At 35.7% G+C, this 24,291-nt stretch overlaps 1 protein-coding gene across 4 annotated transcripts in view; it reads left to right on the top strand.

Moving 5' to 3' along the window:
- Window positions 1-24,291, top strand: part of LOC107666167 (protein FAM19A2-like) — a 71,022-nt gene that overhangs the window by 10,285 nt on the left and 36,446 nt on the right. For all 4 annotated transcript variants that reach the window (XM_016457344.1, XM_016457343.1, XM_016457345.1 and 1 more), the window contains exon 2: window positions 23,610-23,722. In XM_016457344.1, coding sequence (XP_016312830.1) covers window positions 23,611-23,722 — 112 coding nt within the window. In that variant the 5' untranslated portion in view covers window position 23,610. The remainder of the gene's footprint in view (window positions 1-23,609; window positions 23,723-24,291) is intronic.

Here is a 24,291-nt window from a genome sequence, read left to right as displayed (position 1 = left end):
CTCTCTGAATGCACACAGCACCAGTTTTTTCTTGCATTTGTTCATTTTCTATTCCTTAGAAACATACAAATGCCCATTCAACGGCTTTTGTTTACTGAGCTAAGCACTGGCTTGAAAGTCCACCTGTACTTGGCTATAGGGTTCCTCTCTGTGTTTATATATACACTCCAAACAGTTTCCAAATGTTTTCTACAATTTTGTTGCTCAAACCCTGTTTTGTTTTTGTTGGCAGGAAAAAATCAATTTAGTAGCAAAGCCAAAAGCCTTGAAGAGATGAAGATGCAATATAGTAGGGGTTTGTGTTATGGTGGTTTACCATGTGATTCAAATAGTAGATTTAAGTGCTATTTATATTGCAGTGTTCATACCATTCAGAAGTTTGGGGTTGGTAAGATTTTTTTTTATGCTTATCAAGGCTGGATTTTTTTTTAATTTTTTTTATATATTTTAAAATGGAATTTATTCCTGTGATGGCAAAGCTGAATTTTTCCAATGTTACGTGATCCTTCAGAAATCATTCTTATATGCTGATTTAGAGACCAAGAAACATTTACTATTGTCAATGTTGAAAACAATTGTTCTGCTTCATTTATTTATGGTTGTTTTTCAGGATTCTTTGAGGTTTAGATATTTAGATCTTTTTAATCGAAACATAAACCTTTTGTAACAGTGTACATTTCTTTACTGTCACTTTTGAACAAATTTAAAATATTCTTACTGAGAAAATGGTAGTTTCATAAAAAAACAACAACAACTTTAATTAATTTTTTTAATACTGACCCCAAACTTTCAAGTATTTGATTTGTTTTACTATCCCAGGTTAAAAAAGTACACTTCCATAATGTACTTAAAGGGTTAGTTCACCCAAAAATGAAAATTAGCCCATGAATTACTCACCCTCAAGGCATCCTAGGTGTATATGACTTTCTTCTTTTAGACGAATCCAGTCAAGAGTTATATTAAAAATTGTCTTTGATCTTCCAAGCTGTTTAATGGCAGTCAGCGGGTGTTGCAGTTCATCAGTCCAAAAGAAGTGAAACAAAGTGCATCCATCCATAATAAAAAGTGCCTCACACGGCTGCGGGGGCTGAACAAAGGCCTCCTGTAGCGAATCAATGCGTTTTTGTAAGAAAAATAACCATATTTAAAACATAATAATCAATTTAATCTAGCTTGCGCTCACTGTTGTACACAGAAGCAGCTATAACAATGTAAAGTTTATCATTTTATAAAACTTAAAGTATGAAAGTATAAAAAAGTATGAAAACTTGTATCTGAACTATAAATTATGCTTTTTACAGTTTAATATGGTACTATAGACATTGCCCTACCCTGCTCATATGATTTATTTGTGCAGGTCTTCAAAAAGGTCTTAAAAAGTCTTAAATTTGAGCTTAAAAATCCTGCAGAAACCCTGCAGTATATTTTTAAGTGACAAATAAATAATGTAAGTGTTGTGTTTGGCAATTAATTTGGATAATGTAGCAGAATGTACTGGAAGTGCATATTAAAATGCACCGGACAGACCAGATGTTTTTACAAATTGATTTTACTTTTGTTGTTGGAATTGATTTTTAGATCAATTACAGATTAAAATGTCATATTCAGTAAATACATTAAAGGAATAGTTCACCCAAAAATGAACATTGTCATCATATATAAGATATTTTGAAAAATGTCTATCTTTTTAAATTTCTTTGGCCATACAAAGTCAAATGTTGTTTGGTTACCATTACCAACATTCTTCAAAATATCTTTGAAGAAAGAAATGCAAATGGTTTTGGAGTAAATGTGCTCACAAAGTAATGATATCATAACACGGTAAACGCTGGTACTATAAAACGGCAGCAATATCTATGCTAGCAAACTGCAGACGGGCTCTATTACAGGGACACCCTGGGTAGTGACATTTAGAATTATGATTCATAAGTGAGTACTACACACAAGTGTGTGACTTTACTTTGATAACTGTAGCTTTTGACTCAAGCTTTTAAGGGCCTTTCAAGTTTCAAGACTTCCCAGCATTCTCACGGTAGACTGGCTAAAGCATTTCCTGTGATGTAAAAATGGAGTTGTTGGATGACAGAGTTTGCTTTTGTTGAGATGACGCTCACCTCCCTGTAGGTTTGATCCATTTGAGAGCCTGTCTCGCTCGTGTTCTCCGCCGTCGAATTGAAACGGCTTTGTTTCCCCAAAGCGGAGACATCCGCAGATCAAGCCATCTCGCCTGTGTCTCCCCTGCCGGGCCTGGGCTCTTTCACAGCTCCGGCTGAAGACTCGCGCTGATGTTCGCCTACCTGTCGTGTCAAGAGATAAAAGCCTCTCGTCTTTGTGGCGTCTGACTACAGATTGTGGTGCGGTGGCACTCTCCGTTCTCTGACCCCCTGCCCAGGCATCTGGCGTGTTTTTGTGCTAATCAATTGCCTTTTTGTAATTAGAAATGTCACGTTCTTCTCGCAGACAGATAAGCTAAAATGACAGCTAATAAATAAAAGCCAGAGAAACAGAAAAAGCACTTCTGGATTAGAGAACAGATGCTAGGGCTGCTTGCATCGTGCTGTATTTTTCCCGCGCTTGGCGGAAGCCCGCGAGGAACGTTGCCAACTGATTAACAGCTTCGTTTGGCAGATTCGTTGTTTTCGCACCCTCTGATGTAAAACAAAAAGGAAGTATGACATCACAGAAAGCTTGACAGGAACATGCAGAAACCGTGGCTGAAGGCTGGTTTTGCCCGCTTTATTCGTGAGTTGCCCTTTCCAGCTTTGCGCCGTCTAATCTTCACCCAAACTTTTGAGAAGAATGTCAAAGTTCATTGATCTCATATCCAAGTACAACAGCGCAGTGTCTTGAAAGAAGAATCTGATCATTAAAGGTCATTGATCTTTTTCTAACTTGAGAAAGACAAGAGGTGAGCTCGGAGCTCACCTCCAAACCTCTTCAAACCTCCAGCATCATCTGGACTAGCTCTCCTTCACCACATCACTGGTTAACATTCAGCTCAGCTGAACACAGCCTAACTGAGAATTAAAGGTTTGTTTCCCTGCAAGGATGGAGTATCTGCTTTCAAGCTAATGAGAGGGGCTCAGGGCATTCCTGTCCTGTAGAAACATATTCAGCATACTCATCCAGAGGGCCAGCAGTGCCTGTGGTGTAATGGGGGTCTCGATGAACCCCTCGTGGTACCACCTGAACTTCAAGGCTGTCATAAGCTAGCCTTGAGAAAGGCCTTTCTTCAGCAGTGGATGAAGAATCATGTCAATTCATGTCTTTTCTTTTCTTTTCATTTTGTTATTTTTTTGTCCATTTTTATCCTTTATATTTGTATTATTTGTATTTTACCAGTTTCTGTCTCATTTTATTTTATTTTTTATGCTATTTTATGCTTTTTTGTTTCATTTCATTATTTTTGTTTTATCCTTTTTATCCTTTATACTTTATTATTTTTGTTTTACCAGTTTCTGTCTTTTTTATTTTATTTTATGCTATTTTATTTATGCTATTTTTTGCTTTTTTGTTTTATTTTATTATTTTTATTTTGTCAATTTTTTTATGTTTGAATTTTATTTGACCAGTTTCTCATTTTATTTAATTTTATTTGTTCAGCCAAAAAAAAAAAAAAAAATTAGTTTCGTTTAGTAGTTCGACCAAGATGTAAACTGCCAACCTTTACTCACTAATTTTCTTTCTTCTGAGCAAAGATATTTATTATCTTTATATATATGATATAATATATTATCAGGTTGAACGAATTCAGTACTATTGCAGCTGACTTTTTAAAGTTAACTTGGGGCACTTCTAAGAAAGTAATACAGGTTTAGGAGAGTACAAATTAAATTTAGTTTTGGCTAAACTACAGGTATTCCTCTAAGACATTTTCTTTTTTGTTCTCAAATTGCAATCATTTTTGGGCATAACAGCGGACGCAGTGTATTCTTGGTGAATAAACCAAGAATAGATGCACATCTTTATATAATGTCCTGTAAGTTCAAATCAAGCTTCCTTTTCTAAAATGTGATAATTGCTGATGAATTAGTTGCTTAAAATGACAAATGTGCAGATGTTTCTTTGAACAACAGTGCTGCAAAATACAAGAGAGATACTAATTATGCTAAAAATGAACCCATGGCACACAAACTGTTCACGGCAGGAGAATGCTAAATTTGCTGCAGTCTTTTGTTTATTTGATCCGTCAGTTTCCCCTGTTGTTTGCAGATGCAGTTCTGGAGGAAAAAAACCATCCAAAATAGGTTGGGAATTTTGCTGCTGTGCAAAGCAACATAATGTTCTGCCTCCAATTCCAAAGAGTTAGATGTAATGCTTGATACATTCTAATGCTAGTATGCTAATATGCTTCGGGTTTGTTGCTGTCAGGAAATGAAAAACGGTTGGTCACACATTGAACTGTTTCCCTCACCTTATCTCTGAGCCTGGCCACAATACAGTAATGAAAACCGCAGGCTGTTCCTTTCAGAGCTCGGCTTTCTTACGGTGATAAGGTAGATGTGAATACAATGTGAAAGGCTAATGGATGAAGATGTCCAACAGGTTCATGCTGCCATGCGACTGAATTAAATAATGCCACCATAAATCAAGGAACACTGCTATAAAAGTCTTTGTCATTGCTCTGACACACACACAACAGAAGACTATGCAGGCTTTTTGTGTATTACGTATTGTCTGTAATCATCACCGTGATGAATCATCTTCTTGATGAAAAAGCACAAGATGCTCCTAAAAATGTTATTATTTTAAGTGAATCTTGCTAAGATAACCCTCACTATTATTTTTGTCATAGTAGCCTAACTTGTTAAACCTAACCAGTTTTTTGTTGAAATTTTTTGTTCTGTTTTGTGTTAAAAAATTTTTTGATGCTTTTACTCTGCTTGAAGTGATCAGACTTTGTTTTCTCATGGCTGACATTAAAATGTTAAATCCTATAGACTTACATCAATAAAAAACATATTTTTGGAACATCATATTTTCTGTTAAGCAACTGCATTGCGGTGTACAAGCAACAACCCACATAATGTTAATGTCTTGTTAGCAGATTTATCATGGGTAATCGCTATTTTCTAGTTGAAATAATTTTGTATTATTTTATTTGATTATATTACATTTTTTTAATTACATTTATTACTGTTAGCTTAGAATCTGTTCAGCTGATAATTTTGAAAGTTTGCCAATATCCACACAAATGTATTTCTTGGCTTGGACTATGGAAAGTATTTCTGGTCTTGTCTACTCTAGAGATTGATCTTATAGATGTCAAAAACATGATTAAATGTGTTGCAAACATAAAAAATAGGACTTTATCTAAAGAATATTTGCCTGCTGTTATTGCATTATAGACACAGCTTTGCTCTTGCTTGACACAAAATAACTCATCGATGTAAGGGTATAGTAGGTAATGTGAGTTCATGTAAATTGGCTTAGGGCTAGTCTAATTCTTGCATTTGTAATAATAGTAAAAAAAGTTAAATGAAGGGAGGGTTTGGGGGTTTTACTCATCAGTTTTGTTTTGTTTTCAGGCTCTGCCTATCAGGGATTATGGATCTTAACTAGGTTTTTACTTTGTCAATAAGAACGCTCTTGTGCTATTTTGAGCGTTTGCTTGACAAATGATTCAGGCATTCAATGAAATTCATTTACTTTATCTTTTGGATGGAAGGGCTTATCGTCTTCACATTAAATGTAAAATCAGATAAGCCCTCTGGAAATAAATCTGTAGAGAGCACATTATATTTATGGATTTTTGAAATACAATTTTATAGCTTCTGCCAGCACCAAGAGGAATTTACTTCAGTATTTATTGTAGTAAATATTTTGCTGTACTGTTTCATAGCAGGAGATCTGATGGATATAAAATGACTTGCCATTTGCATTTCTTTAGGCCTGATATTTACTCTTTGTGAAGTCAAGCACTTCTAGATGCACAAGATTGATTAAATACAAAGGTGTTATTCATAGCACAATTCCAAGCTGCTCTTTTCCACACAATGAAAGTGACTGGTGGTGACTCTGGATTTTCAGTGAACAGTGCCTGTTCTTTATGCAAAGCTCTTATATCCCTTCAAAAGTCTTGAAATATAGTGCATAAGTCACAGTATTTATTTATCTTTTATGGTGCATTTTTGGCCCTGTTTCCATCCACTTTCATTGTAAAGAGCAGCGTGAACAGGTTTGGAATGACCTTAGAGTAGGTAAATGATGCCAGATTTAATTTTGGGGTGAACTAATACTTTATTGGCACTGACATTTAAAGGTAACTTTAGTGCTCCCTCAAGTAATGAGGTTTGTTACCACCACATGGAATAAGCATTTGTATCTTTGTTTGCATACTAGCGTTCAGGCCATATGTTATTTCTTACTAAATCCGCTTACAATACAAGGCATTTGAAGACTTACAATTGAAGGCATAACTTGCATTTAAGGGCAATGCAAGACATCTAAGCCTTGAACCTCAGTGTCCTGACATATTAGAAAACTCCTAAGGGCTGTCTGTGCACAGGCAAAATTTAAATGCCACGATGTTAATGTCTGTGTGATATTGAAAATGATGTCAAAGCTGCCTTGGAGGGAAGAGGAAAGGAACGGAGGACGTGAGGAACATGTTTCAGGACCACGGACAGCAACCCAAATAGGCGCTACATATTATCAAGTGCTTAACGTCTAGACTCCGCTTGTTCCCCAGAATTATAGAATTGGGTGCAAATGGTTTATACTTTTTTAGTGTTCTTTTTTCAGTCTGCTGGTGGCACTTGTGTTTAGTGCAGTAATGAGGCTCTGTTGACGGGACCTTGTAGTCGAGCTAATAGAGCGTGGGATATATTTGACCAGCTCATCTCATTAATTGTGGCTGCGGTAGACACAAATGTGTGACATACTATTACCACCTCGACCCAGATTAAGTGGACTATATTTTAACATTCAGAGGTCAGCGGCACTAGCTCGCTTTCTGATTGTCCCGGTCACTGTGACTTTTTAAAGTCAATGTGAAACGTGTTTGCAACCCATTTTGCTCCCATAATATGACATGTTTCTAAGTGAAAATGAATTTAATGAGGAGAAAATGTAGGTTGATGAGTTGTTTTTATCATTTGGAACATGACTGGTGGTCAGAGTGTAGGGACTGTAACAAATAATTATAAAATTACATGATTTCAAAATAATAAAAGATTATGATTATTCTTTGAAATACTGGTGAATCATTCAGGTATTTGTATGCAATATAAATAAATAGGGACAATTTTGATGTTTAAATCTGTGTCTCTCTCTGTTTTTGGCATGATCTAGTGCCCCATTTTCGCATCTGGAGTGCTGAAAGGATTCCAGCCGCAGTATTGCCTTGAAGAGATAATTTATGTAGAGACAATTATGCAAATCAGTGTTTTGCATACACATATTAATAATTGTTCTATATTAAGTTTAAAAGAATGTTCTGGGTTCAAAATAAGTTCTATCAGTAGCATTACCACAGATCATTTTGTCCTTTAGTTTGTTAAATGCACTTACAATGTTAATCTAAGGGACGTGATGTTCTGAATTGGTTAGAAACAGTGTTTTCATTAGCATAATATTTTTACAGCAATGTTCTAAGTTACAATGGAGGTCTATGGGCAAGGCATTGTGGAGAGTTTCTGCTTGTGTAAAAGAACCTATTTTAATTATTTTTTGTACAAAAATGTGATATGTAAGTGGTATAAATCATTCTTTAGTTGAATTATACTGTTCTAGACAAAAGAATACTGACTTAAATCACCAATTTAAATCTAGTGGGTGGATATTCTCACCCTCAAATGGATTTGGAATGACATGAGGGCGAGTTAATGATGACAGAATTTTCATTTTATGGTGAACAAATTCTTCAACTTGAATCCAGAACAGTTTTTTCATTATAAACTAGTGCAGTCATTTATATATATCCTTGTTCGGAAAAGTTACAAAGATATAGAGAGTGAGAGTTTGAAATTGAGTAAATAAGAGGGGACTAGCATCTATTCACAAGCGATGAGAACGCTGTTCCCCTCCCAGCTCTTCCCTCTGTTCATTTTACACATAAGCAAGCACAGGCTCATGCAGATGGCTTGCCGACAGCACAATCTTTCCCGGATTCCCTCAGTTGTTCTATGATATTCAAAAGGAATACATTTGTTAAAGGCGTATTAGCATTTTGAAGTCCATCAAAGTGCAGTTTGTTAGTAAAAATGAACTGCATAGTAGGCCTGGGCGATAAAACGGTATCGATATTTATCGACGTTACAAAAAAATGTTCGATACAGTGCACGATATAGGCATGTGCTCGGAGTGACGCAGAATATTAGGCGAATTTAAAATAAACATTTGCATTTGAATGCAAAAATAGTACAATCAAATGTTAGGAATGCGTCAGGGAGCGTCTTCAGTGGAGCATATATGCAGTGATGATGATGTAAGTGACGTTGTTGCATTTCCTGTGGCCTCGGGAGACAAGCCAAATGTTTCCTTCAGACCTATTTAATCTGCATATAAAACATTAGAAATTAGATATTTGTTTAATTTTTATTGTGTGTTTGACTGTTAAAACAAAAAATATTTGTTGTTTGTCTCAATAAATTGGGTTAATTTAAAAATACAGTGGTTAAATAATAAAAAAAAATTCTATTGCTCTTTCTTTTAAAAAGGTTATAAAAAATTTCAATAATTATCGATACCGAACGATAAGAAACATTAAATCGTTGATACATTTTTTAGCTATATTGTCCAGCCCTACTGCATAGTGATGCCTTTTTTTTTCTTTTTTTTTTTTAAATGTGACTTCTGTTGGTATCTGCAGACCAGTAAATGTATTATTATTATTATTTTTTAAATATCCATATTGACTAAATTGTTATTTAGAGAATATAAACTACAGTGGCATTTTTGGGCAAATAGCTCACCCGTTGGTTTACATACTTTTTCTAGTATGTACGTGTGACTTAATTTCTTATTTTAACTCATGACTCATGATATTCCAGGTTTTCTGAAACCATGCAATAGCTTTTGTGCAAGCAGAAAAATATATAAATTGAAGTAATTTTATCAATCATCTTTTCCAGCGCTGCTTATTTGCATATATTCAAATATGGTATGTCAAAATGTGCCAAATGTCATTGGTTCTTATAAGTTTCATAACCAATCACAATGTGGAAAATTTGAATATGTGCATATTATATGTGCATATTTTCAGGAACGAGAGATATGATGGGGAAGCTTTTTATTGAAAAATGATTTAAAGTACAGTCTCTCCCAACACAAAGCTACTGTAATATTGTGTGCAAGTCATATGGACTTATACGGTGCTTTTTTAGTCTCCTATTTGTCTTATTTTGTATTCGACACTAGACAGAAATGCAAACAGATTCGCAACAACATAAGGGTGAGTAAATGATGACAGAATTTTAATTTGTGGCTGTACTATTCCGCTGTATGTTCAAACATATATTTTTGCATATCTGCTACATATACTTTTATCTTTATTTAGCGCGTGGTTTCCTCGCAGGTGAAATAAAGCCTTACGGTCTTAATTAAATTATGAATAATATATGGAAAGAGTGTTTATTTCTCTAGTAATGTGTTTCGGAATCATGGTGATAACAGCAAAACATTTTCTGTGTCATAAAATCAACAAGTGAAGTCCTGGTAAACACAGCTTTATGTAACACGTTCATTTATGATGATATCCGGTAATGTTTTTCCATAATGCTGCAGGAGAGTGTAAATGTGCAGCAATATAGCTATAGGCAAAATAAATATTAAACTATATGCATAGCATCAAATTCAGGACTATGTGCATAAATGTGGGTTGAAAACTTGAAAACTTGAGTGCAAAAGACTTGAAATAAAAAGATAGACCCACATTTTTTACTAAGGGTCTTTAGAAAGGAGAAACGATGCAGTTAGGAAGTCAAACATGCTTTTTTCTTTGTCTGTCAACTTTGAAAGTCTGTGGTTCCATTAAGAACCTTTAACATCCATGGAAACTTTTCATTGCACAAAAGCTTCTTAATAATTGAAAAAGGTTCTTTAAATTTGTAAAATTTTCTTTAAGACAAAATGGGTCTTATAAGAACTGTTCACTGAAAAGTTTGAGGAACCCCAAATGGTTCTTCTATTGCATCACTGTGAACTTTTGGAACCTTTATTTTAAAGGGCGTACAGTAAATGCCTTAAATACTCTCTTTTGTATTCTGTTGCTGTTTTGGATAAATGATTGTATTTGTGATATGGTACATAGTGACTCTATATCTGGCTTCATTCTTGTGCTGGTCTGGCTGAGGAGCTGATCTGTATGCATCAGGAGGGGTCTGTGAAAACTGCGTAATGATTTAAAAAAAATTCAGGATTGTGGAACGTTAACAACTGAAATAAAGCAATAAAGGCTCAAAATTGCTCTGAGAATTAGCTTGTCTAAACATGCCAGAGAACTCAATTACATATCTAATTAATGTCAGCAGCGTCTCACAAGGCTAAGAGCTGGAGCGGTTTTTATTAGCTGCCCTTGAAAGGAATTTCACATTTTGCAAACAAGCAAATATGTTGTGCCGATTCAGTACAAATGTATGTCATCTGCGAGGCTTTGAAAATTAGTGCTGCTTGCTAAGAAACATATCACGATTACTATTGCTCATTTCTTAAAAAAGAAAAAAAAAAGGAAAGAAACACTAGTCCCACTGAAGTAATGAAAGTGTAACTCATCCTGCACCATTTGTGCTCCAGACACGAATAATACCTCAATTCATGTGGCATGTTGAGTAGAGGTGTGCTATTACTTTTCTAAGTGGTCAGACTTACAATTTTCACCTGGCAGATGATAAAATGGGTAAAAAAAATCCACACAGGTTTAGAATGAAGGAGGGATTCGAACCAGGGATTTGGGATTGTGCTCTTTTGACTTGAATTGAGCAACCACTCAGAACACCCTAGCGACCATTTCGAACAACTGCATAGCAACGCCCTGGCCGTGTATGTAGATTTGATTTCAACATGTTCTCATGCAGTCTCCATACTTTTCATTTATGAATAAAAAAATAAAATGCAAGAAATATTGGTATTAAAGAAGCCTATTCAAGCTTTATTTGATGTGGCTTGGTGCATGAAACAACAACAACAACAACAACAGTAAAAGCTGTAATATTTTGAAATATTTTAAAATAACTGTTATCTGTTTTAATATTTAAATTAGTTATAATTAATATATTTTGAAATGTAATTTCCACAAAATTATTAAAAACATTAAGCAGCAAAAACTATTTATAACATTGATATTAATGATCGATCAATAGTAATTGATTGTCAATAATAATTGATGATAATTGAGCACTAAAACAGCCTATTAAAATATATTTAAATGGGAAAACTATTTTACAATTGTAAAAATATTTTGCAATAAAATTGTTTTTACCGTTTTTAATAAAATACTGTAAATGTAGCCTTGGTGAGCATAAGAGACTGGTTATTCTATGGCAACGCTGTGAAGAACCTTTTAAGCACCCTTATTTGTAAAGTGTATAGTATTAAATAGGGATTTGGTGAGGCAAACATACAATCCAGGGATGTGTGTTTCGTTGTTTTTTTTTTTTTTTGGTAATTTTTATGGTATTGACAAGATAACACGTGCGAGATATAACTGGAAAATATTCTAATGCAGAAAAACATGCATTTCACTGAAAGGTGGTGGTGTTTTCACCTGGTAGATAAAAAAACCCCAATATAGTTGATTTTGACTTCAGTGGTCATGGATTGCATATACGACTTCAAATAATGTGATTTTATTTTTAGTTAAAAATGAGGGCACTTTGATTGCACTCTATTTAGTGATTTCGCCGGAACAGAGAGTGGGCTGCAGAGCGAGGTGGATTGAGTGTTGCTCTAGAAAACCATGTCAGTTGAATATGTTTGAGTCCATAAACCAGCTTAGGGTATAAAAAAAAAAAAAAAACCCGCTTGAACAGGACAAACACAAAAAGAAAATCCTTTCCCACTTAAATTGTTAGTGTGTAATGACTTGCTGATGCCAGAAATCGAATAATCTTAGCGTGGTGGCAAAAGTGTAGGCCGTGGTAATTCTTCTGCTTTATTTGCCGTTCTATTATTCCTTCTGCTTACTCATCAAGTGGTGTTTTTTCCCATGGTAGAATGGTGCAAACAGCGCCTCTTTAAACTCAGATTATCCTGCTAACCCTTTTGTGGAATCTCCTGCTCTCTGTCCCTCCCTTTGCAAGCTGCGTTGGTCAATAATGTAAGACTGCATGCTCGCTGCTTCTTGACAGCAGGGCAGCAAATGGAGCAGCGAAACCTGTCTGCTGGTACTGTGAATAATGCAAGGAGGCTGTTCACCAGGCAGCGATGGTCTAGGGGCACACCGTCTTCTCTCCGCTTGCTGACTAAGACTAATGTGAAGAGAGAAAGATTCCTGATCCTAGATCAGCATTCTGGCTCTGCAGACCTTCACAGCAGGTGTTTTAAAGAGGCCTATTAACACAGCCCAAGCAAAAGAGAGTTCGTGGTTTGCCTTCCCCTCTTTCGCTTAGATTCAATTCTGCTGCTCTCAACCCATTAACGTGAATCATTTGTTTACTTACTAAAAGCTTAGTGCTTAATAAAACACAAGCTGATAGTAACAGTCCACCAGTTTCTGGAGAACAAGGTTACCGGTGTAATGCTTATAAGTATGTATGCTTCAGTCCTGCTATGCGGTACATGTGCATGTTCCTGTCATATTAGCAATTGGGTAATTCATTGTAAAGATAATTTTTAAAGGTCAAAAAATATTAGGCGAGACAAGATTATTTATAGCACATTTCATACACTGTGGTAATTCCAATTGCTTCACATAAATATTAAACATAAAAAGTGAAAACTTCTTGTAAATTAATATTGATTTACAACCAGTGTGATAGTGTTAGTTTTTATTACTATTTTAAATCACTTTATTTTTATACTTTGTTTTCATGTAAATTATAACGTTTTAGTAATTTTGTTGTATTTTTAAGTTATTTTATACTAGTTTTTTGAATATATAGTTTTCAAGTAACGAAAATGTTTATTTTTATGGTTTTAGTTTTAGTTAGCTATAATAACCCTGGTTATAACAAGTAAATAACTGCACTACTTAAGTTTGATTTTTAAGTTAAGTTAATTTAGTGCTATGGATGGACTGAGCTATGCAATAAATTGATGGTGTTATTCTATTCTATTCTATTCTATTCTATTCTATTCCTTTTTGCCATTGTGTAAATAATCAAGTAAAAATTTTCAAGTAAATCAAGTTAAAAGGAAGTTTGTTTCTATAAGTCTTATGTGCTCTATTAAGTTTAGAAGGCACTGCATATCTGATCCGTATGATGCAATTGAATTAATATTGCTTCAAAATTCCTCCCAGAAAACAGGAAAAAGTGCATAATTGGAGTGACATTGGCCAGTTGATTTGTGTGTCTGGTATATTGGTCAACTGCTAGGCCTACTTGTTAATACTCATGTATTTTTCATAGGTTTAATTTGAATATAGAGACATGTAGACACCTGGTTGCAGAAAACAGAGTGTTTTAGACAATGTATGTCATTTATTGCATCATTCTTTCATCTGTGGCTTACAGTAAAAATGTCTTGCTGTTATTGTCTGTACAGATGACATGTGCAACAGAAAACACAATTATCGATCAAACTCGCAGTCTTAGAGTAAATATCACAGTACATCATTCTGTTTTGGGCATTTCTCCGATACAAACTCTGCAGTGTCCAACACTTTATGGTGGTCTGCTTGTGATGGGAGAGCATAGTGGTCTGATGTTAATTGACAGTAAAAAGTGTTTCCTGTTTGAGTCCATGAGAGAGCCGTGAGGTGATTGACACTTGCAAGAACAGCAGCATGATCATGTGATGCTCAGTTACGCACTGCAAAATCAACTGCTAATTATTAGTGAACATGTAAAACTGTAAGAAAGTGTTTTATTTTCATTGAATAGTCCTTGAACAAGGGTGCATTGTGTATAGACCCTCTCCCCATTGCTAAATGTTCCCTGTCGAATGTTAGTTTTGCACCATTTATGGTTTTGAATACATGTTAATTTGGCCTTTTTTCAAATGTTTGTAATCAAATGCAAAAAATAAAGCACAATAACACTGCAGTGCAAATGTGTGCAAAGTAACAATGCCTGGCCATTATTTGATTTACATTTATAGATGTATTATAAAATTTGACTTAATGTTAACATTTTTATTTAAAATAATATATGCTGTTCTTTTGGAACTTTTTATTATCAAAGAATCCTGAAACAAGATCTTTTATTCAGCAATGATGCATTAAAATAAATAATAGGGAAAGTATTTTTTATTTCAAATCATATATACTGTTCTTTGGAACTTTTATTTTACAAAGAATCCTGAAAAAAGATTCTATCACATTTCTATTTCCACAACAATATTAAGCAGTGTAACTGTTTTTTAACATTGATAAGAATAAGAAATGTTTCTTGAGCAGCAAATCAGCATATTTGAATGCTTTCTGAAGGATCATGTGACACTGAAGACTGGAGTAATGGCTTCTGAAAATTCAGCTTTGTATCACAGGAATAAATTATATTTTAAATTATATTCAAATAGAAAACAGTTATTATAAATGGTTATAATATTACTGTTTTTATAGTATTTTGGATCAAATAAGTGCAGCCTTGGTAAGTACGAATTAAATGCAAGAATGTCCATTTTATGGCTGTATAGACCAGTGTTTCCCAACCGGGGTGCCACGGCACCCTGGGGTGCCGTCTGTCGAGAGCAGGGGTGCCGTGTAAAAAATCCTTTTTTAATACCACAAGTTTGTTAAAATTTCCAAAGGGTGCCGCGACTAAAAAAAGGTTGGGAAACACTGGTATAGACTATCAGAGAGAAAACTGCTAAATAAAAGGATCCCAAGCACACTTAAATGAGTCACTTGGCATCTTTGTAATGCCAAGATGTTTAACTAATTTTGGCCTTGCAATTTTCTTTAAACAACAGTATGCAAACGGGAATGCAATTCATCACACAGATTTTTTTTATACTTCATACACAACACTCTACTGCAAAGCTTTACTTTGTGCAGAGAATTTCAATTCAAGACTTCTTTTAATGCCTCTAAGCAGGTATTTATTTCAGCTCTTAACTCTGTCTCATGCCAATTTATGGGGTTCTGTCATCAGCATTAGAGCTTTCAGACTCCAGGGTTCACAGTTAGAAGGAGGAGTATTTTCTTATGACTGACAAAAACAGAAGCATAATTTTCTGCTCAGGCAGACACAGTGTCAGCTGAAAAGCAGGGGAAGCCTGGAGATCCACTCAGCATGCCTTTGATCGCATTATGGCTCTTCTGGCCTTCAATATGCTTTCAATTTGTGTCAGATTTCCCCCTCGTGCTTTAGCATTAGCATTTAGCAATCATCTGCTTGAGTGAAATCTCGGTCGGCGGAGGAAAGCGCAGTTGGGCTTTGATGAGGGAAAAATACTGGTAGTTTGCAAACAGGGAAAGTGGGAAGGTTTTTAAAATGAGCCAGAGCCAAATTTTCAGATCAAAGAAACTTAAAAGCAGCCTGGGTCTCATACTGATTGCATACCGATTATTCAGAATGCACTCCGCTGAGGTCCTAGAGACTTTGGCTCGGAAAATGCACTAGATGATGGATCCTAGCTGAATTGACATGTTTAAGGGCGTGTCGTTTTTCAATATTGAATATTTTTTCTTATCCTATATGTTCACGTGCAGAGACCGCTGTTAAGTAGGCCATTTGTAGGTTGATTTTTTTTCCTTTTAAAACATTGCTCTTGGTCTGACATAGCCACAGGCGTTTTTTAATTCCACAAATAGTGTAGAAATGACATCACCTTTAAAATCAAATGGAATAAATAGAACAGCATTACTGTAACAAAATGTCCTAATGAAACATGACATGATAAAGCATTAAGAAATAAACGGGTATCTATGTTAATCACAGTGTTTTTATTCTAACAAACTGAATTAGTCCCTCCTACACCGAAATCTCATTGGACCAGCGTACCGCTTGTCACGTATATTAATCATATAAATATGGGGTTGGGTGTAATTGCTGTTGTGGTTGTAATCTGGTTAGGACACAGTTTTAAGCCGTTGTAAGAGAATGTGACTGCACATGTGGTGTCAAACAAGTGTTTTGAGCTTTTATAAGTGTGATTTATTTATTTTTGTTTGTTTGTTTGTTTGGTTAATTTTTTCCTTTTCCATGGTACATTTTTATGAAAATGTCATGATAAGGTCAGTTGTTAAACTGGTAAACGCAAAATCTAATAAAAAAATGGGGGGATACATAATTGAAATAATAGGATTAAACTCTATAATTAACTGCTAACTTAATGTAATATTTCGTTTAAAATAAAATCAGGTCAGAACATAATAAAAGGGTTATTTTCTTAATCCATCTACCATTTTCATTTTTTCAGCATTTTAAATTAATTAAAATATAATTCAGAGTATGTATCTGAATGAACAACTTTGTTATTCCTTATTTAATTAATTAACCTAATTATAGCTCTCCTCTGTAAAAAAAGAAAAAAAAAGAAAAAAAAAAGACAACATATAACACAGATTAAATGCTTCTGAATGGTGTAATTACTCATGTAGTTTTGGAATTTGTTTTCCCTTAATAATAAAAACCTTCATTTAAAAACTGCATGTTGTGTTCACTTGTGTTATCTTTTACTAATATTTAAATTTGTTTGATGATCTGAAACATTAAAGTGTGACAAACATGCAAAAAAATAAGATATCAGGAAGGGGGCCAACACTTTTTCACACCACTGTATGTGCACCCATGTTTATGTATATATATTCTGTTTATGTAGGCTATATACTGTATTCTATATACAGTACCAGTCAAAAGTTTGGACACACGAATGGGAAGTGCGTCCAAACTTTTGACTATACTGTACTATGTATAATATAGCCTACACATAAAGAATATCGACCGATATATCGGTATCGGTCTTTTTTTACACCCTAATATCGGTATCGGCATCGGCCCCCAAAAAACCCATATCAGTGGGGCTCTCGGTTGAGACCCCTCCTATAATTACATTACATGTTCTACTTATGAAGATAAGGCAACTTGATGCTAACATGTCTTTAGTTTCACCACTGCATACCAACAGGACCACATCACCTTTGTAAATCATTCCATTGCTCGTTCCAACAGACATTTGCAGGTAGACTAAAGACAGATTTCCAGTGGCTCAGTGCAGAATCATTCATCTGGAAATGAAGAGTACAGGAGTATTTGTGAGGAGTTTCTGCTCTGCCATGAAATGAAAAGATCACCCAGAAAAACAAAGAAACCCTTTGTATTCTCAGCTCGGTGAAATGCATGCAAGAAGGTTGTCAGTCTGTGGTTTGACTTATACAGATGAGATATGCAAGACTTCGACTAGCTTTCCCTGTATTTTAACAACCACTTCTTGAAAAGCCTGTCTTGACGCTGCAAGGAAAATGATGTTCAGCTCTCACATCCATACAGGTGTGTAATCATGCAGAATTCTTTTCCTTGTATCTATATTGCATTCTCTCTCCTTTTTTCTCATATTTTTTTTTTAACAACAAATTGTTCCAGTCACTCAGAGTATGGCATACCTGGCTGTCAGTAAAAACCATACAGCATCATATATCGCCCTTTGAGTCAGAATCAGAGTACAAACTAAGACCGTTTTCGACGAGAACAATCTTAGTTTCTGCATATCATGCATTTTATGTGAAAACAGAGGTCGGGTCATCTATAGGTTTTTATATTAGATGTTTAGCTAACTATGCTATGAACATTTAAGCCAAACAGATTGCACCACTTTAATTCCTTTAAAACATTGACAACTGAAAGCTGTTGTTTTGCATATTGGTTTGAACTCAAGTACAGTCAAATCCATTTGTAAAAATCTTCACATATTGCAATTGATTTCACCAACTGCCATCAAACGCTGAGCTTTGAAGTTTCCATATTGGCTGGTATTAGAAGTTTTCACAGCGATTAAACCAAAAGGCTTGTTTTACATGTTTGACTGTCAGAAAATGCGTTCTGCCCACCATATGTTGTCCTATTAACTTCAAGACACACATTTTTGATGGTGTTTGTGATTAAAAAATGAATCGTATTGTTGAGTCAAGGATAACAATACTGTCTGACAAGTGCTCTCTGGATAAATAGATTTGTGTATTGTCCACATTCATTTACTTGTTCTTTGTTTGGAGCATCAAGAAACAAAAGATCTAGTATTTAAAAATTATTTGTTGTCGAAATCCTTTGAAGAAAATAGAACATTTGGTTCACAATAGACTAGCTCCTATGAAGTGAAAGCTTAATTTAGACAAATTTGCAGCCATGTTATCCATTCTGGTATATATAGTCCATTTAAAGGCATAGTCCACCAAAAAAAAAAAAAAAAAAAATGTCATCAGTTACTCTTCATCATGGTGTTCCAAGCCAGTAAGACTTACTTTCTTTTATGGAACATAAAAGGAGATATTTTGAAGAATGTTGGTAACTTAAACGTTTTAGAATCCCTTTGACTTCCATGGGATGAAATATAAAATGAAATTCAAAGGGAACATAAACTGTTTTGGGGTGGACTATCCCTTTAATTATATTTCTGTCATGACAACTCTCGGAGGAATTGGCATGGTAATGTACATGACAATGTTAATGTATTTGGTCTTGGCCTAATAGATCTGCTCAAATACCGAGACTTGCTTATGCCAATACATCCACAACATGCAGCTGTGAGCATGTAAGAAATATTGCTGCTGCAAATATAACATATATGAAATAACCCCCATATAGCATACATGAATCACCTCATAGCAGATCTATACAGGTGGAGCTGGGGAAGGTGGAGGGTTTCTGAAGCAAGCTGCAACTGCTACGGCAAGCACTAGTCATATATTTGAATGTTGAACAGCGAGCTCATTGGCTACCGATACAGGAGAGAACCAATCAGCTGTGCCATGTGATAATGATGTCATTAGGTCAGATTGAGTTAGACCTATCGGACTGCGCCATCTAGAGTTTCATGCCAGAACTCTGTATTTAAATGTCCTAAATTGAACAACAAGCTAATAGGGTCCCTCATAGAAAATAAAACAGCTAATATAATATTTATTTTGATGAACAACATGTTTTGAAGGTTAAGTATCTCGTTTGAGTGAGCATTTGTAGAAAAAGGAAACTAATACAGTACTTCAGACCCATTTTGAATCCTATTTGTGGAAATTGCCTAGCGCCCAAACGTCTGTTTTCCCCTCCTGGCTCTTGCTTGTCAAGGCCCATCAATGCTGCTGTGGACCCATAACTACACCTGAGGCCCTCCTTTCTTCCTCTGTACACTTCTATCCCTCTCTCTTTCCTGTCAGACCTTCTCCATCTTTGATTCCCCACTTCGCCCAGCAGATGTCTAGATCTTAAGTTGCACTCCTGCGGTTGGCGAGCTGGCAGACGTGCGTCTCGCGTGCCTGGTTCCTTCGAGCCCTGTTGGGAAATGCGCCTACCTGGGCGGCTCTGTAATTTTGTTTTCTCTTCGCTTCTTTCATATGAGCGCACTTACATCCACGCAGCAAGGTCAAGCGGGTCTGGAGAACTTGCATGACTCTACATCTGCAGGATTAAATGCATTTACCGCCTCCGTTCAGACGAAGAGGGTGAGTTTGAGAACTGGAGAAAGGAGAGATTTGCCGTGAAGGACCAAAATAAATATGTCAGACATCTTGCCATCTGCACGAGGGGCATTCCAAAGGGACTAATTAGCCAGCCGTGGTGGGCTGGATTGCTCGTTTGAAAGTGATTCGCTCTTCTTGGGGAAAACAGGTGGAGGAGTGTTTTTTTTCCTTCACTCGCTTTATTGCATTTGAGTGGTTTGGCAATTGCACTTTTACTCATAATGCTTGTTCTTCTTTGAATATTTTATAAAATGCCTTCATTGGTGTCTTTAATGCTGTCAATCAGCTGCTGTCGTTGGTGTCCCTTAGGTGTGTAGTGTTTTACACATATTGGAGCGAGATGATGAGTCAGGGGAGAAACCGCTTAATAACTTGTTGGTTCTTTCCTCCCTCTGGTTTATGTGTTTATATGCTTTAAAAGTGAGTCATACTGCCTTAGAGGTAGCAGAGAATTGTGGGTCCACAAAGGAAAGATGGGGTTTGGATCATTTTAAAAGTATACCATGCTTATTTCTTCAGTATTTTAGTCTGTGTAGTGTATTATTATTATAATTTAAAATAGCTATTTTCTATTTGAATATATTTTAGAATGTAATTTTTTCATGTGATGGCAAAGCTGAATTTTCAGCATCATTACTCCAGTCTTCAGTGTCACATGATCCTTCAGAAATCATTCTAATATGCTGATTTGCTGCTCAAGAAATATTTTGTATTATATCAATGTTGAAAACAGTTGTGCTGCTTTATATTTTTGTGTAATCTTGACAAAAACAAAATGACAGCATTTGTTTGAAATAAAACTTTTGTAACAGTTTGTATTGTCTTAGCGGTCGCTTTTGATCAATTTAATGCATCCTTGCTAAATAAAAGTTTTAATTTCTTAGAAAAAAAGCTTACCGACCCCAAACCTTTCAACAATATTGTATACATTTACTGTTTATGCATTGTATATTATGTATACTATGCACAGTATGCTAATTATTGTACTACTGTTTGAAACGTTTACTGTTGCGTAATGTATGGCTTCACATATTATTTTTTATGTTAAACACCTTACAGCATATAATGCATAGTATTTTATTTGAACATAGCCATAATGACCAAATGAATAACAAGATACCTCGATCATACCCATAATTAGACCATGTGTTTTGAAGCAGAGGATTTGATTGGATGACATGGGGGGCTTGTCAAAAACTACATTGTTTGTTTCTTAACACGTTAAAATGCAATTGAAGGTTTGCTCTGCCCTTAAACCAAAACATGTCCACTCAGGAAAGGGCTGTTGCACACTTCGGTTTGTTAAAAAAAAACAAAAAACATTCTGACCTCTTTGGCTCCTATTTACCCATGTCTCTCTTCAATCAATACGCGCAAGCCCTTTGGGTGCATGCAGGGCGACGTCAGCTATTTACAGTGTGTGTGTGTTTTCAATACCTCAACTCCAGTGACTTGTCAACGACCTCATAAGCTCATGAACCCCATCGGCTTTGTGCGGTTATTGCAGGCAGAGAGGCTAATTGTGCGTATGAGCGGGAGGAAGAAAGCACGAGGGAAAGAGAGAAAGAAAAGACGTCGGCTTGATGAATGATGCTTATGAGGCTCTGACAATGTGTGCAAAGACTTGCGTTTTATAATCAAGTTTAAAAAAGCACAGATTTCATTTTTTTGTGTACTTCACTGTTATTGTTTCTCTTAGAAGTTTAGAGTCTGATGTAGTTTTGTTAAAGACATGAATGTTACCTCAGATTGTGTGGCTTGTTAAGGAGAGCTGTGCTGTTACTCAGACTTGACAGTTTACACCTGGCAAACGATTAACAGCATTCTAAAAGAAATCTGCCTTATCAACTGCATAACAACACCCTAGCAACCACCCAGAACACCCTACATTGTGGCAGTCAGTTTTACATGTGTAAGCACCTCTGTAGAAATCTAGTTCTACTATATACAGTATGTATATATTGATGTAGTGTTCATTAATATGTTTAAAGTCTTTTTTTGGCTTGCAAAATGCAACTCAGATTTCCTCAAATCCAATAGTACTGATTCATAAAACACCTGCCTTAATCAAATCCTCAAATTGGGTTATTCACATGCTTCTGCTGCGGCCACAAAAACCAAACCAGTGTTCTTTTAGCGTAGAGTAATGAAGGACAAAGAAACCTCCAGAGTCAGACTGAATACTGAACATATGCATGAAAGCCTAACAGTCTCTGCCAAACATGCAGGCTCACAGCCCCTCATATGAAGCCCACCTTTGCTGTAATTTGAGGAGGGATGCTGGCAAAAGACATGAAAAGATGGCTGTGATACTGCTTGTCCTCCCTCTACAAGTAGAACACAAGCTTGGCGTGGCGGCACGATGATTGCTTTTGTGTGTTCTGGTCTCTCCGGACCCCTCAAAGACAGAGAGGGAATTACTGGCCCGCAGCCTCTGATAGTATATCAAGATTACTGCGTTTTCCAGACAAGAGCGGACCACCGCCAAAGAGCAAGATTGTGTCACTCGCTAACGCATTTGAAGGATGGCTGATATTTGAGGAAATTAATGGCTGTTTGGAATCGTGTCTGCAGTGTTCTAAACGATCTCGCTTTTTGAGGATTTATGGATCATGTTGTGTTTTGGAGTCATTCGTTTGACTGACTATGCTGACTGTATTTCAGAATAAAATGCGATATTTGGTCTGACATTTACATGGTAAATGGGCTATTTTCTGGATGTTTGAGCCAATTAGAGGAAACTGTAAAATGTTTTGTTTGGCAAATAGGGTAAAATGAGAATGTTTCCCTTCAGATAAGTGGCATGGTGTTACATTAAAGTGAACTAGAAATCAAAATTGCCGTTTCATGACCTTTTGTTACACATGCCCTGATAATTTACACAATATGAGGTAAGTTGTCACAGTGACAGGTTAACAGGTTTTTCAGTTAAATTTTGGACTGTAATAAAATTGATGAAACAATGAAAATGTAAATGTAACATTCAGAAATATTAAACCACTGTTTTGGCTATCAAAACAGTGATTTGTGATTAATAAATTGAATAATGAATTATATAATTAAAAAATGTATCTGACAACCTTCCCCAATATAAGACTGTACGAAAAATTATCCAGATGGGTTTTTCTGAAAAAACAAACAAACAAACAAACAAAAAAAACATGAAATTGGATTTTTTCAAATCTGATTCAAACTACATTTAGATTTAAATCAGAATTTTACACATGCATCTCATTCTAGATGCTCTGGCTTCTCAAATCAGATTTTAAGTCGTCTTTTGCATCACTTTTAACGCAACACACAATGATATCATCAAAACCGGTGACGGAAATGCCAGAAGTATTCATACAGTATTCAGACGAAGCCGAAATCAGAACATTACAATATATACCAGTCTCCTTTGTCGCTGTTTTTTTCTGGAGTTCTGCACCGGGACTCAACAGGTGCTTATTTGGTGATTGCGATGATGCCTCTCTATTTTTCCTGCATCTGTTTTGAAAGCCTCATCAAAAAATGTGGGAGCACCTGCATCATAACCAAAGCAGTCCATGCTGATAAGTTGGTTATGTCTGGACACATAAATCTGATTTTATCACTTGCACTTTAGTAATACGGACAGTCTGACTGAAAAGCTCTGATTTAAGAAAAAATATTCATTTGCCTGCAGTCTGAATACAGCCTATGTGACAACTAGCCCCCGTTTCCATCATATCAAGCACTATAGTATTACCATTTGATAGGATTACTAAACCATAGTACTTATATCCATGTGTTTGATAGTATTTAAGATAAATTAGTTGTTTACTGACTGTTATTTCCCATATGTCAATGAATCATATGTTAATTTCTTCTCTTAAGTATAAACACGGATGGTTTGTGTGTGTGTCTGTAGGATGCGGGAGCGGGAGCTGCAGCGTGTGGGCAGGAGATTGCTGCTGTTGGGCATCTGTCTGCTGACTCTCTGGGGTCAGCTGAGTCTGGCCTCAACACATCGCAGCCATATTGGTGAGTTGCATACAAACATATACACATTAACTTTAATGGGAAGCATTAGCGGAAACAGATTATCAGTTGAGATTTTGCCCACTCGGCTCCTGTGTTTAGCGTTGAATGAGCTTGACCTCCAGTTTCTGAAGTCCATTTTTCCTGGAAATTCATAGACAGTATTTGCTGTTTGTTGTACTAGGGTTTTAACAACCTTGTGCTGCTCATTTTCAAAACGACCCACTTGATCTTGTGGATAAATGATGTTCCATTTGGCTTTACCTTGAATAAAAACAAACAAAAAGATCTGTACTTGTTTTCTCATGTTGGAGATGCAGGAAGAATCTGTTGAATATCCATATGCTGCTCTTTTTAAGCTCCAGAGACTTTTTCGAGGTCTCGATTATGGTCCTTTCTTTCAGATTTCTTTCAGAGAATTAAAGGGGTCATATGACGTTGCTAAAAAAATAACATTATTTTGTGTATTTGGTGTAATTAAATGTTTATGCGGTTTAAGGTTCAAAAAAGACATTATTTTCCACATACTGTACATTATTGTTTCTCCTCTATGCCCCGCCTTTCTGAAACGC

This window comes from Sinocyclocheilus anshuiensis, unplaced genomic scaffold, assembly GCF_001515605.1.
Source record: "Sinocyclocheilus anshuiensis isolate Anshui unplaced genomic scaffold, SAMN03320099.WGS_v1.1 scaffold447, whole genome shotgun sequence".
Classification (NCBI taxonomy): Eukaryota; Metazoa; Chordata; class Actinopteri; order Cypriniformes; family Cyprinidae; genus Sinocyclocheilus; species Sinocyclocheilus anshuiensis.
Note: the sequence above shows the minus strand (reverse complement) of the source record. Positions and strands in the feature narration are given on the sequence as shown.